The sequence below is a fragment of the Euprymna scolopes genome, chromosome 41 (assembly GCF_053919585.1).
Source record: "Euprymna scolopes isolate OS-2025 chromosome 41, ASM5391958v1, whole genome shotgun sequence".
Taxonomy (NCBI): Eukaryota; Metazoa; Mollusca; class Cephalopoda; order Sepiida; family Sepiolidae; genus Euprymna; species Euprymna scolopes.
In genome coordinates this window covers 7863135-7876701 of record NC_136522.1, presented here as the reverse complement: position 1 = coordinate 7876701, position 13567 = coordinate 7863135, and the positions used below count along the sequence as shown (strand labels likewise).

The window sequence follows — 13567 nt, the reverse complement described above, 5'->3', positions numbered from 1 at the left end:
CCGATTTCGAATCTCGCTAGACGAAACACGTGTCAACAGATAATCACATTTTAAACAATATATTTGCCGCTCCACATTTGGGAGTACCAAATTGGCAAAACGGAAAATTATTCTCAACAAGCGTTTCGGTAAAAAATGCACTTTCGTATAAACAATTGAATACAGTCAAAAGTATCGCAAACAAAAACAAATATATATATATATATATATATATATATATATATATATATATATATATATATATATATAATGGTCAGTCTCACGTCCTGCCTGACCTTGACTCTGGTAATGACATAGTAGATTTTATGTCAGTGCCGAGGGCGTGAATGCATCCATGTGGTTTTATTGCGATTTGGAGGGGGAACATAGTGTTTGTGATGTTGAGATCATGTGACGCACAGATTCTAAGGAGGAAGAGTCCGTTGCTATTGCATTTACCTACTCCATGCTTTCTGATGATGTGCCAGGCTTGATGATCTGTACTGACACGTGCATTGAAGTCGCCAAGAATTACAAGCTTCTCCGACCGAGAGACTGAGGAAATGAGAGAGTTCAGTTGACCAAAGCCATGTGCGGGGCTGATTGTTGGACCGACCACCGCCTCATCATCTCCAAATTCAACTTCTTTATCAACCAAAGTGAAGGCCTCAGGGTAAAAAAAAACATCCAAGAGGCTCAATACAGCCAAATTGAAATGTCCTAAAACAGCAGAGAAATTCCAGAGCAGCATACATAGTAAATTTGCTAACTTCAATCTCAATCACAACAGCATTGAAGAGAGCTGGACATCCTTCAGAGATGTTGTTCACTCTGCTGCTCTTGACGTTCTAGGTCCTGCCACCAAACACCACCGGGACTGGTTTTACGAGAATGATCCTGAGATCCACAACTTGTTGCAGGAAAAACACCGTGTGCTAAGAGCGCATCAAAATGACCCAGCTTGTGTGGCGAAGAAAACTGCCTTCTTTAACATGTGCAACAAAGTCCAATCCAAGCTGCGTTCAATGCAGGATTCCTGGCTCAGTGCCAAGGCAGATGAAATCCAAGGCTACGCAGACAAACACGATACAAAGAATTTTTAAGATACATTAAGGGCAGTTTATGGACCACAGTCTTCGGGATCCTCTCCTCTGCTCAGTGCCGACGGCTCAACTCTACTCACGGGAAAGAAGGAGATCCTCAAGAGATGGGCTGACCATTTCAACAAAGTGCTCAATCGCCCTGGAGCCATCAATGATATAGCAATTGAACGTCTCCCCCAACTCCCCATCAATCAACAACTCGCCCCCCCCATCAATCGAAGAGGCCAGCATAGCCATTCAGCAGTCAACCAGTGGAAAAGCTTCAGGTCAAGATGCCATCCCAGCTGAGGTTTACAAGTCCGATGGTGCAGCCTTGCGGGAGCAGCTGACCTGCTTGTATCAGCTCATGTGGAGGAAGGGACAACTACCACAAGAGTTTAAAGACGCCACAATCGTTCACATCTATAAGCGAAAAGGAAATCGCCAATCCTGCGATAACCACCGAGGTATCTCTCTCCTGTCCATAGCAGGAAAGATCTTGGCTCGCATCCTCCTCAACCGCTTACTTGGTCATCTGGAACAGGGCCTCCTGCCGGAGAGTCAATGTTGTTTCGGCGCCGGTCGGGGAACCACTGACATGATCTTTGCTGCTCGTCAGCTTCAAGAGAAATGCATCGAACAGCACCGAGGCCTTTACACAACCTTTATCGACTTGACCAAGGCATTTGACACAGTCAGTCGGGATGGTCTGTGGAAAATAATGAAGAAATTCGGTTGCCCAAGTACTTTTATCACAGTAGTTCGTCCATTCCATTAAGGCATGATGGGGCGCGTCCTTGACGACGGTGAATCCTCGGAGGTTTTTCCGGTAACAAATGGAGTTAAATAGGGCTGTGTCCTTGCTCCTACACTGTTCAGCTTGATGTTTTCTGCAATGCTATTTGACGCTTTCAGCGACCAGTCACCATGCATCAACATTAAATTCTGAACAAATGGAAAGCTGTTTAACCCAGGGAGACTGCAGGCTGTGACAAAGGTGAGGGAAGCAGTGCTGAGTGACTTTCTTTTTGCTGATGACTGTGCCCTCAATGCCAGCAACGAGCGAGAAATGCAAAACCAGATGAACAAATTCTCCGAAGCCTGTGACAACTTCGGCTTCACAATTAGCACCAAGAAAACCGAAGTTATGTTCCAACCAGCTCCCAGAAATCTGTATCATGAGCCAAGTATCTCAGTCAAGGGGAAGACCTTCAAGCGGTTTAGACCTTCACTTATCTGGGCAGCACTCTATCTCAGACAGCCACAATCAATCTCGAAATCAACAACAGAATCGCCAAGGCAAGCAGCGCATTCGGGAGACTCAAAAGCAAAGTCTGGGAAAGGAGAGGAATCAGCATTGACACCAAGCTGAAGGTTTACAGAGCAGTTGTCCTCACCACATTGCTGTATGGCTCAGAAACCTGGACTACCTACAGAAGGCACGAAAAAACGTTGAACCACTTCCGCCTGAGATGTCTCCGAAATCTCTTCCATATCAGATGGCAAGACAAAGTCCCTGATACAGAGGTCCTGAAAAGTGTTAATCTTCCCAGCATAACTACTACCATTCGAAAGACCCAACTGAGATAGGCAGGTCATGTCTCCTGCATGCCAGATGAAAGAATTCCAAAACAACTCCTGTATGGCGAGCTGTGCCAAGGCATGTGTTCAGTCGGAGCACCAAGAAAACGCTTTAAGGACAACCTCAAAGTCTCCCTCAAAGACTTCAACATCAGTACGGAGTCCTGGGAATCGTTTGCATCAGACAGACCTTACTGGCGTCACCTCATCAACAAAAGAGCTGAAACAGCTGAAAGGAGAAGAACCCTCAAGGCAGAACAGAGGCGTGCAACCCGCAAAGCCAGAGCAACAAGCTCTGTCCCCACAACACCTGCTCACCACTGTCCAACTTGTGGGAGAGCCTTCCATGCCCGGATCGGCCATACAAGTCATCGCGGGAAGCACAAAAACGATACTTCTACTCACTGATGTCATGGTCATCTTCGACTTCGAAGGACGAACATTATTAAAATATATCTATAATATAAAGCTGAATGTCTGTGTGTGCGTGTGTGTGCGTGTGTGTGTGTGTGTGTGTGGTCACGAATAGGCTCCTATATGGTTGACAATTATAGAAAACTGATTACATATAATGATAGAAAATGTATCGAGACACACGAATGGGTATGTTTGATCTGGCATAATGATGATTCATCAAAATTGTGGGGTCTGCGTACGCGCCTGGTCCACAAAGTATGGAAATAAAAAATTAAAAAATTAAAAAAAAGGTTTACAAGTGCTTTTGATATAGATGTACATAATAATACTTTGATAAATATGTTTTAACTTAAATAAGGATGGTATAATAAAATTGTCGAGTTTGTGTTCGCGCCTGACTGAATGGAAATAGGCACAAACTTTAATAAAGACTTTTCATATCTATCTGCGTAAGTATACTTTGATAATTATGTTTCAGTTTTAAGAAATATGGTATAATAAAATTATGGGGTATTCGTTCGCACCTGACCTCCATAGAATGTAAATATGTCACAAAGTTTAACAAGGTTTTTTTAATATAGATCCACAGAATATTGTGATAAGTGTTTTAGTGTGAACAGGTATGGTATAATAAATTATGGGGTTTATCTATTTTATTTTTAATTTCATCATATTTTGCTTTGGTTTTGATACCCCCGAATTCGAAGCTAGCTTTTACAACCCTTCCTTTTCATAACCTATCATACTTTCATAAATCAGAGTCCATTTTCTGTAGGCTGTTTTTGAACCCAATCAACGACGGGTACTTTTGCTAGTATATATATATATATATATATATATATATATATATATATATATATGAACAAATGATTAATAAAACATGTTAAAAGACATCTTGAAAAAGAGTTAAAGACATATTTAATTTTAAAAAGGAAACATAAGATAAGTGGATAGTCCTTAATCCGCGGAGTTTCGAAGAAATACTCTCCTTCTCATCAGAGGGCAGGAATTAGCAAAATGCGGGATCGGATTTTGCATGTAAAAGTATTTAGTGAAACTACAAGTAAGTCACAGATCTTACTTGGTTAAAAAAAGGATGAGGTAAGGGGAGTAGGAGGTAAAAGAAAAATGATAAAACGATTTCACATGAATGGATAGTCCGGTGAAGGGTAAAAAAATTCAAGAATGGTAAAATCCAAACACGAATATATATATATATATATATATATATATATATATATATATATATATATATATATATATATATTAGTGTTGTGACGATTCATCGGAATCGCGAATCGGAAAAATCGGAATATATGAGGGTATCGGAATCGGTATCGGAATCGGAAAAATTTGTACCGATTTTCCGATGCCAAAACGATTCTTTTAATTGTCTTTTTTATTTGATTTCTTTTAAAGCTAAATCTTCCATTGCTGGTAATAATGATAAAATAATAAATATTTATTGATTTTAAACCACCAGTGAAGCTAAAATCAATAGATCGTCCCCCACAAGTATATTTTACGTTTAGGAAAATATTTGCACATTTAACATGTGTGTTTTTACGGTAATCAGAGAAAAATACAAATATATAGTTAAATATTTAGAGATTTATAAAGAATCGGAATCGGTAATTGTATCGGAATCGGCAATTTAGTACAGAATTAGCGGATAAAGGGGTCAGGCTCATTACTGTGGGGTCCCGATTACGAATCTCGCAAGATTCAGCCACTCTGATGAGTCGTAGACAGCGAAACACGTGTCAGTGGATAATTATATTTAAAAAATAATATATATATACCGCTCCCCATATGAGGGTACCAAATTGGTTAAAGGGAAAATTATTCCCAACTTGCATTTAGGTAAAAATGCACTTTCGTAAATAATCGAATTTATTCAAAGCGTATCGCAAAAACAAATAACGTCTATATATATATATACACACACACACACACACACACACACACACACACACACACACACACACACACATATATATATATATATATATATATATATATATATATATATACAAACACACACAAACACACACACACATATATACAATGTGCACGAAATCTATATCTTCTCACGGGTAACAACGCCAGGTGAATTAGTTAAAAATTAAAAAAAACACAAAAAGAAAACATTGGGGGTCCTTTGTACGTGACACTAATTTTATATATTTGTCCAAGAGCGTAAGCTCCTCCTACTCTTCTGACGTCATTTGAATCGACCAATTGCTTGACTCGCATTCGGCTCAAGTGTTCTAGCCACTTGCAATTCACTGAAACCCGAGACAAAGGAGGGACAAACGAAATTGATTCAATTGGAATAGACGTCCGAGACGAGGCAACATGGCCTGGCATATTCTCATCTGCGCAACTCTTCTCACAGGTAAATATTTGATACTTTTTCCCCCTCTTTATTTCATTCAACCTTATTGGGTAATGGTAAAGATAAGGCCCTGGAATTAAGTTCCCGTTGCTGATTTGCAGACGGGGAAAAGGGTATAAATGCAGAAAATGTCCCTCCTGAATATCTTTATCCTAGACGCCGTGAAAGTAATGGCGAAAATGGAATGATTTTTGTATATAAATTGTTTTCGTTAATTCTACGTTTGTTAGATCAGAATGAATTAAATAAAAATGCGTACGACACCACGTGACCCTTAATTTTAAAATTTAGGTTGTTAACATTTCGAAAGAATAAATACAAACATCTTTTCCAATTATATATATATATATATATATATATATATATATATATATATATATATATATATATATATATATATATATATATATATATAATAACAATTACAATTAAATTTACCAAAATGATCCAAGATGGTAAAACTAAAGTATATTATAAATATTAAAGAATTAATATTTATAAAGTAATCTCAACCAGATGTAAAAGCTCGATAAAACCAAATAGGAGATAGAGCTTATAATAAGTTATTATTATTAAGTATTTCCTTTTCAGATTAAATATTTTTTTAACTCTTTTTCAAAGTGTTTTTTTAACATGTTTTATTAACTATTTGCTCTTATATATATATATATATATATATATATATATATATATATATATATATATATATACATACATATATATATATATATATATATATATATATTCTTTTAACTTTCTTGAAGTTTTACATTTGGATTTTACCGTCACTGGATTTTTTATCTTCCACCAGACTATCCATTCATGTGTAATCACCTTTTTCTTTACCATATTCCCCCTGCTTCACTTTTTTTGTTTTCAAGTAAGATCTTTGACTTACTTGTTGTTTCATAAAATACTTCTGCATGCAAAATCCGATCCCGCATTTTGCTAATTCCTACCCTCTGATGAGAAGGAAAGTATTTCTTCGAAACTCCGCGGATTAAGGACTATCCATTTATCTAGTGTTTCCTTTTCAGATTAAATATGTTTTTAACTCATTTCAAAGTGTTTTTAACATGTTTTATTAACTGTTTGCTCAAATTATAAGCTCTATTTCCTATTTGGTATTATCGAGCTTTTATATCTGGCTGAGATAATTTTATAAATATTAATTCTTTAATATTTATAATTTACTTTAATTTTACCATCTTGGATCATTTTGGTAAATTCAATTGTAATTTATATATATATATATATATATATATATATATATATATATATATATATATATATATATATATATATAAAGAGAGAGAGATAGAGAGAGAGGGAAAGAGAGAGAGAAATAAAAAGGAACAAACCGAGTTATGTTTTCATCAACGTTTCGTCTTTATTTCGAGACTTCCTCCGGGTGAGTGAGGTTAAGAAAACAAAAACACCAGCACAAATATTTGAAAATGTCTCATGTGCAATGTGTGATACTGTTTTATTTCAGAAACGGAAAAATACGTTGGAAATTCAATTTCCGTTTCTGAAATAGAACAGCGTCACACTTCGCACATAAAATTTTTTCCCCAAATGTTTGTACTGGTGTTTTTGTTGTCTTAATCTCATTCACCCAGAGGAAGTCTCGAAATACAGACGAAACGTTGATAAACACATAACTCGGTTTGTTCCTTTTTATTTCTTTACTTTGTCGGAATCATATATATATATATATATATATATATATATATATATATATCCATCAAACCTTTAGACTTGATGTAGGGGAGACTACAACTTGCTGCTATGGTTTCAAATGATCTGAAATAACACCAAGGAGAGACTTGATTCCGAATATTTCTCATATGGTATATTTCCCCTTCTTTTGGAAATAGGATACGATTATGAATATCTCCAGTATCAAATAATCTTTATACTATGATAAATATGAAATTTACTTTATGCATACACAGTATATATAAACCTTATACCTGTGTATGAAAACCAAAGAGGAAAAATGCAACGTATGAGAAATATTTGGAATCAAGTCTCCCCTTACTGTTATTACAGGTCATTTGAAACCATAGCAACAAGTTTTAGTCTTCCCTCCATCAAGACCAAAGGTTTTGGGGAAATATCGGGTATTTTGTAATTCATATGCAAAACTAAGAAAACAAATGACCATGATTGAAACATTGGTAAATGTGCAGTATCTTTTCCAAAAAAATCATTTAAAATTAGCACTATTATACATTTTCGACGGCGCTGAAAACAAAAATAACGTTTAAAATTCCTAAAAAAACCCCAAAAAACAAAATCGACAGACGTCCCCACCTCCGAAAAGGTAGCCATTTTACGTTAAATTGATATACAAAAGTGATCCCCCCATCTTTTGAACTATAATTTGTTCATATCTTACAAACTACTCGTTTCCTGGAATTTTAAATGTTATTTTCGTTTTCAGCACGCTCGAAAACCTGAACAAATTTTAAAAGATTTTTTTAGGGTGGAAAGATACTGTAACTTTACCGAAACTGTGCACCTAGGGTTAAATTCTTCGTCTTTCCGTCGACGGACCTATTGCCTACCATAACTGCCTAGTATGTTGAACTTGCTTTCGTCGCTAAAAAGCACTTTCGACTTATACAAAGAGTCATGATCTTTATTGCATCTGACAAAGTCCAGACAGCGCTTTCTATTCTATACAGAAATCATTGGCTTGTGTCTTGCAACATAGTCTCGCAAATTAAATTCCTTCAATCCGTTCTTAACTGTAGAAAGAGAGCAATTTTGGACACGATTACACTGTTGTTGAATCTGTTTCTGGGGCTGCAGATTTTGATAGCATTATCTTCCCTGTAAGAAGTAACTCTAGTACGACCAGATTTAAGAGCATCACGAACACTGCTGGTGTTTTAGTGCTTTTACACGGTCATTCGTACCGTGTTCTCATCACATTTCAATCTGCGGCCGATCTCTCGATTGCATAAACCAGAAAGGTTTAATGAGCTCCTGACGATCACAAAGAGAAATTCGAGGCATATAGACTAAATGTTAAGTTGTATTACCTGGAACAACAACAAGTACGATTAGAGATGCTTTGTTGCCTAAAAGGTGGATATTTTAAGCTGGTTTTAAGCTTATTTGTTGTTGCGGAGATTTTTGTTTCCTTCTCGATTTGAAATTAAGTTGTTTTTAAATTGACGTGAACACTAAGATACTTCAATTAAAAGTCAAATATGAACAGGTAAAATTATAGAGGAATAAAAGGCGAATCAAATGAGGTACACGTTATTTAAACAGTTGCACTCAATTTAGCTTAAATTTGCGGTTTTTGAAAAAAATGTCAAGTGCGGACATTCTTTTTGGCGCCACTTAGATGGAACTTACACTAGAATGCTCCGGTTAAGTGTTTAACTTAATCTGGAAAACATACCCGGCCATAAGTCGTCTGTATAGTCGGTTACCAAGGATCTCTTCTATAATATAAACATCATCTGTCTGTTTAAATGTATGTATGCATGTTTGTATGTATGCCTAAAACTTTCGACAGAGGCAACAGATATTTATAAGATCGGTATCGTTTTGAAGCTCGACCCTTCGGGGGACAAATATCGAAAAATTAGCCCAAAACATTAATTCCTTCACCCTCAACTGGACACTTTTCTACACGGAGAGGTCGCTTTTTTTTCACCAATATTTTCGAAAGTCATCCCCTCTTTTCGATTGACTAGCCTTAATTTAAACCTTCGTCACTTCCGGTTTGGCGATGGGCGCAACAGCAAAGACGTCACATTTTTTTCACGTTCTCTTTCCCGTTCGCGGTACGGGTTTAACTCTGTCTGCTGACTACCATTTTTTAAAATCCTTATGTAATTTCTATTAGGATTATCATTATTAAAACTATAATATTACAATTGTAATTTCTATTAGAATTATTATTATTAAAACTATAATATTACATCTGTAATTTCTATTAAAATTATATTAATTTAAGTTAAAATATTACATCTGTAATTTCTCTTAGAATTGTTATCATTAAAACTATAATATTAAATCTGTAATTTCTATAAGAATTATTATCATTAAATCTAATATTACATATGTAATTCATATTAGAATTATTATTATTAAAAACACATGATATATATTTTAAATCATATTATTTTTCTGTGAAAATATTGAACAAACTATGCGTGATTCAATGATAATATCTATAGTTCTAAAAATTAATTTATTCATGAGTGATATGGACTTTATTAACACGGATTTTTTGTAATCTTTCTGAAATATCCATGAAATAATTTTTTTTGTTATTAACATTAACAGTTTTATTTTTAGAAAAAAGCAAACATAAATTCATGTGTTTGTTTTAATTTTAAGTTTTGCAAAGATGTTTTTGTTTACCAAAATATTTTTTCTATGAAATAAAAAATAATAACAAGTTCATTATATTCTATTATTAATTAATAAACAGTGAAAATTTAATTAGTTGATGTGCTGAATTTTGGCGAATTTTTAAATTAAATAAGGGATCGCCAAGTTATTTTGCACTTACATAATATATATATATATATATATATATATATATATATATATATATATATATATATATATATATACTTGTTTATTGTTATATAAACATGCTCACATCCCCTGCTACAAATAGCTACTTGTTTCAAACAACAGATATCATCGGGCAGCGACTTGACTATTCAAAAGTTCAATGAATATCTTTATGATGTGAGCATGTTTATATAACAATAAACAAGTATTTTAGCTCTTTTTATTGAGCACTATCTAACAACCTCGTTGAATTCATTAGTCCATTACTTTTGAATATAAAAAAACCCGAGTATATATATATATATATATATATATATATATATATATATATATATATATATATACATGAAGAATACGAAAAGAATAAAAGTTTATAACTTTTCTTTATCAATTTTCTATTGGTACATAATTTTGACGGATCCTTCAGTCTTCATCAGTGTAGTAAAAGTATATATATATATATATATATATATATATATATATATATATATATATATATATATATATATATATATATAGTGGCAAAACCAAAACCAAAAAGAAGGATATAATTCATATTTGTATTTTTTTCGGAGATTACAATTGTTTCAACATAAATCAGACAATTTTAAATTTTATATCATTTAAAAAGTTTCATATGTACATCTCATCAGATATGATTGAAAAAGAATACAACATTCGTATCTTGACATATTTTTCTTTTCGTTAAAAACTACAAATTTGAATATTCTCCCCATATTTTAGAGCAAATATACGAAAACAGGGCTAAGTATAAATTTCTTCAACACAGATGGTAGACATGTTAAAAAATGAGGGGGAGGCAATTCACCGCCCGATATAGTTTTAATATAGTGATTAATGTCGAAACAATTGTAATATCCGAAAAAAATACAAATATGAAGTTATTCCTTCTTGTTGTTTTTTGGTTTTTGCCAGTATATATATATATATATATATATATATATATATATATATATATATATATATATATGTATATATATATGTATATATATATATATATATGCTCGATTACCGAAATGTTAATCATGTTGCTTAATATTTGAATCAATTCACATGGCTTAAATTCTTATTGATATATGTACATTACCGTTGGTTAATTGGTTTTAAATATATTCAACATTTGGAATTATACTTTTCTTCTATATATATATATATATATATATATATATATATATATATATATATATATATATATATGTATATATATATGTATATATATATATGTATGTATATATATATATATATATATATATATATGTATAAGGGCGAATGAACTCTTTTTCTGGGTCAACGGCCAACTAGCACCGTCTATATTTGTGTGTGTGTATATGTGCATTGGAGTAGAGAGGGCTCCCGTAAGCTGTGGTGAAGGCAACCTTTCTAGGAGAAGCAAATCTCTGATTTAAAAAACCATAAAGCGGAACACCAGTACCCGCAATAAGCTGGTCTGCAGTTTAATTTGTTGCTGGCTATCTTGCTCTTGCTTGTTGCTGGATCTCAACATTTTGAACCGAGAGAGAGACTTAGCTGTCGTACAAAGCTAAGACTCTTTAACATCATATTTGTATAGATACTCCCTCAGACATTTGGGCTCATGGATTTTAAATGTCTGAGGGAGTGGCACTCGTCTGACAAGACGTTGCAAATCATCATATATATATATATATATATATATATATATATACTAGCAGTTTAGCCCGGCTTTGCTCGGGCCGTATTTACTGTACATAATTTGATGTGCATATGTATATATGTATAAATATATATGGAAAATAGATTGGAGGTGGAAGGACCTGAACGCTCAACGTTTCGCCTAATTTATCGGGCTTTTTCAAGAGGGATGATCATCCCTCTTGAAAAAGCCCGCATAAATCGGGCGAAACGTTGAGCATTCAGGTCCTCCACCTCCAATCTATTTTTCATATCGTCGGATTTCATCCATCTTAACAATCATATATATATATATATATATATATATATATATATATATATATATATAAAAGTTTGACTCATGTCCAGGTAACTTACATCTAAAATTTGAAGTGCTTAGACACAAAATTGGCAGAGGAGTTCGGTAGAGTTTCTAATCGCATCGAAGCACAGAAATTAGGGACCCGCAACTTCTGGAAAATCTACAACAGTGTAGTAAGTAATGGGCAATCAACAATCCCCCCACTATCCAACAATCATGAGGTTGTTTGCTCTGCAACTGAGAAGGCTAACATGCTTGCCAGTCGGTTTGTCTCCAACTCTGACCCCCCCCTCTGACTTTCCTTTGCGGACAGACGCCACCTAGACGATCTGAAAATCACCCCTTCTCAGGTGCATGCTATCATAAGAAATCTTGACACTGCAAAAGCATGTGGACCTGATCTTATCCCGGCTGTGTTATTAAAAAGGTGCTCCGCCGAAGTAGCTTTAGTTCTCTCCAAACTTTACAACAAATGCCTTGATGAATCTTGCTTTCCTGCCTGCTGGAAAACTGCTTCTGTAGTACCATTTTTCAAGAATTCTGTCGAAAGAACTGACCCAGTAAATTATCGCCCCATTAGCCTCCTCCCACTTTTCGCCAAAATATTTGAGACAATAATTAACCAAGCTCAAGTCCATCACCTTACAGATGCTTAACTTCTGACTGACCAACAATATGGATTTAGACAAGCCGGTTCAACAGCAGACATCCTAACTGTAATCTCAGAACGTATATACAAGTCACTGGACAAAGCGGGGGAGGGTAGAGCGGTAGCTCTAGATACATCTAAGGCTTTTGACAGGGTATGGCATGAAGGTCTTCTCAGGAAAATCAGATCATATGGTATCACTAGAAGAACAGATGACATAATTAAGTCCTTCTTAGATAAGAGAAAAATCCAGGTTGTCCTCGACGGTCGTACATCTAAACAATACGATATAAATGCGGGAGTGCCTCAAGGGTCTATCCTGGGACCTCTGTTATTCTTAATATTCATAAATGACCTCTCTGACAAAATTGCCTGTGAAATGGATATATATGTTGACGACACCACACTCTATAACAGACACGATAGGAAAACAAATGAACACGTATCTAAAGAAATGGCAGAAGCACTAGAGGATGACCTCCGATCTGTAGTGGAATGGGGACATAAATGGATGGTCACATTCAATGCTGCCAATACAAAACTTATTTCCTTCAATAATTACAAGAAACCTTCTCTACCACCAATGACTCTTTATTTGAAAGTACATCCTTTAAACTCCTCGGCCTAATGCTCTCAGGAAACATGAGTTGGAAAAATTATATCGAGAGTATCGCCAGGACCGCTGCGAAGAAGGTAGGTTCTCTCTACCGTGCTAGAAAGATACTAACGCCCGAAAGTATCCTATAACTCTATAAGGCCACCATTCACCCATGTATGGAGTATTGTTATCATATTTGGGCTGGTGCATCTACCACTAGTCTCTCGCTCCTAGACAAGGTTCAAAAGAGAGTCGCCAATCTGATAGGTCCTGAACTGTCATCTAAACTTCAGCCCCTGTCCCATCGACGAAATGTTGT

At 34.8% G+C, this 13567-nt stretch overlaps 1 protein-coding gene across 1 annotated transcript in view; it reads left to right on the top strand.

Annotated features, from left to right (window-relative positions):
- Positions 1-5337: 5337 nt before the first annotated feature.
- The window catches only part of LOC145266327 (uncharacterized), a 231629-nt gene continuing 223399 nt past the window's right edge, over positions 5338-13567 (top strand). The window contains exon 1 of the mRNA XM_080121913.1: positions 5338-5457. Within this exon, the coding sequence (XP_079978039.1) occupies positions 5418-5457 (40 nt within the window). The 5' untranslated portion in view covers positions 5338-5417. The remainder of the gene's footprint in view (positions 5458-13567) is intronic.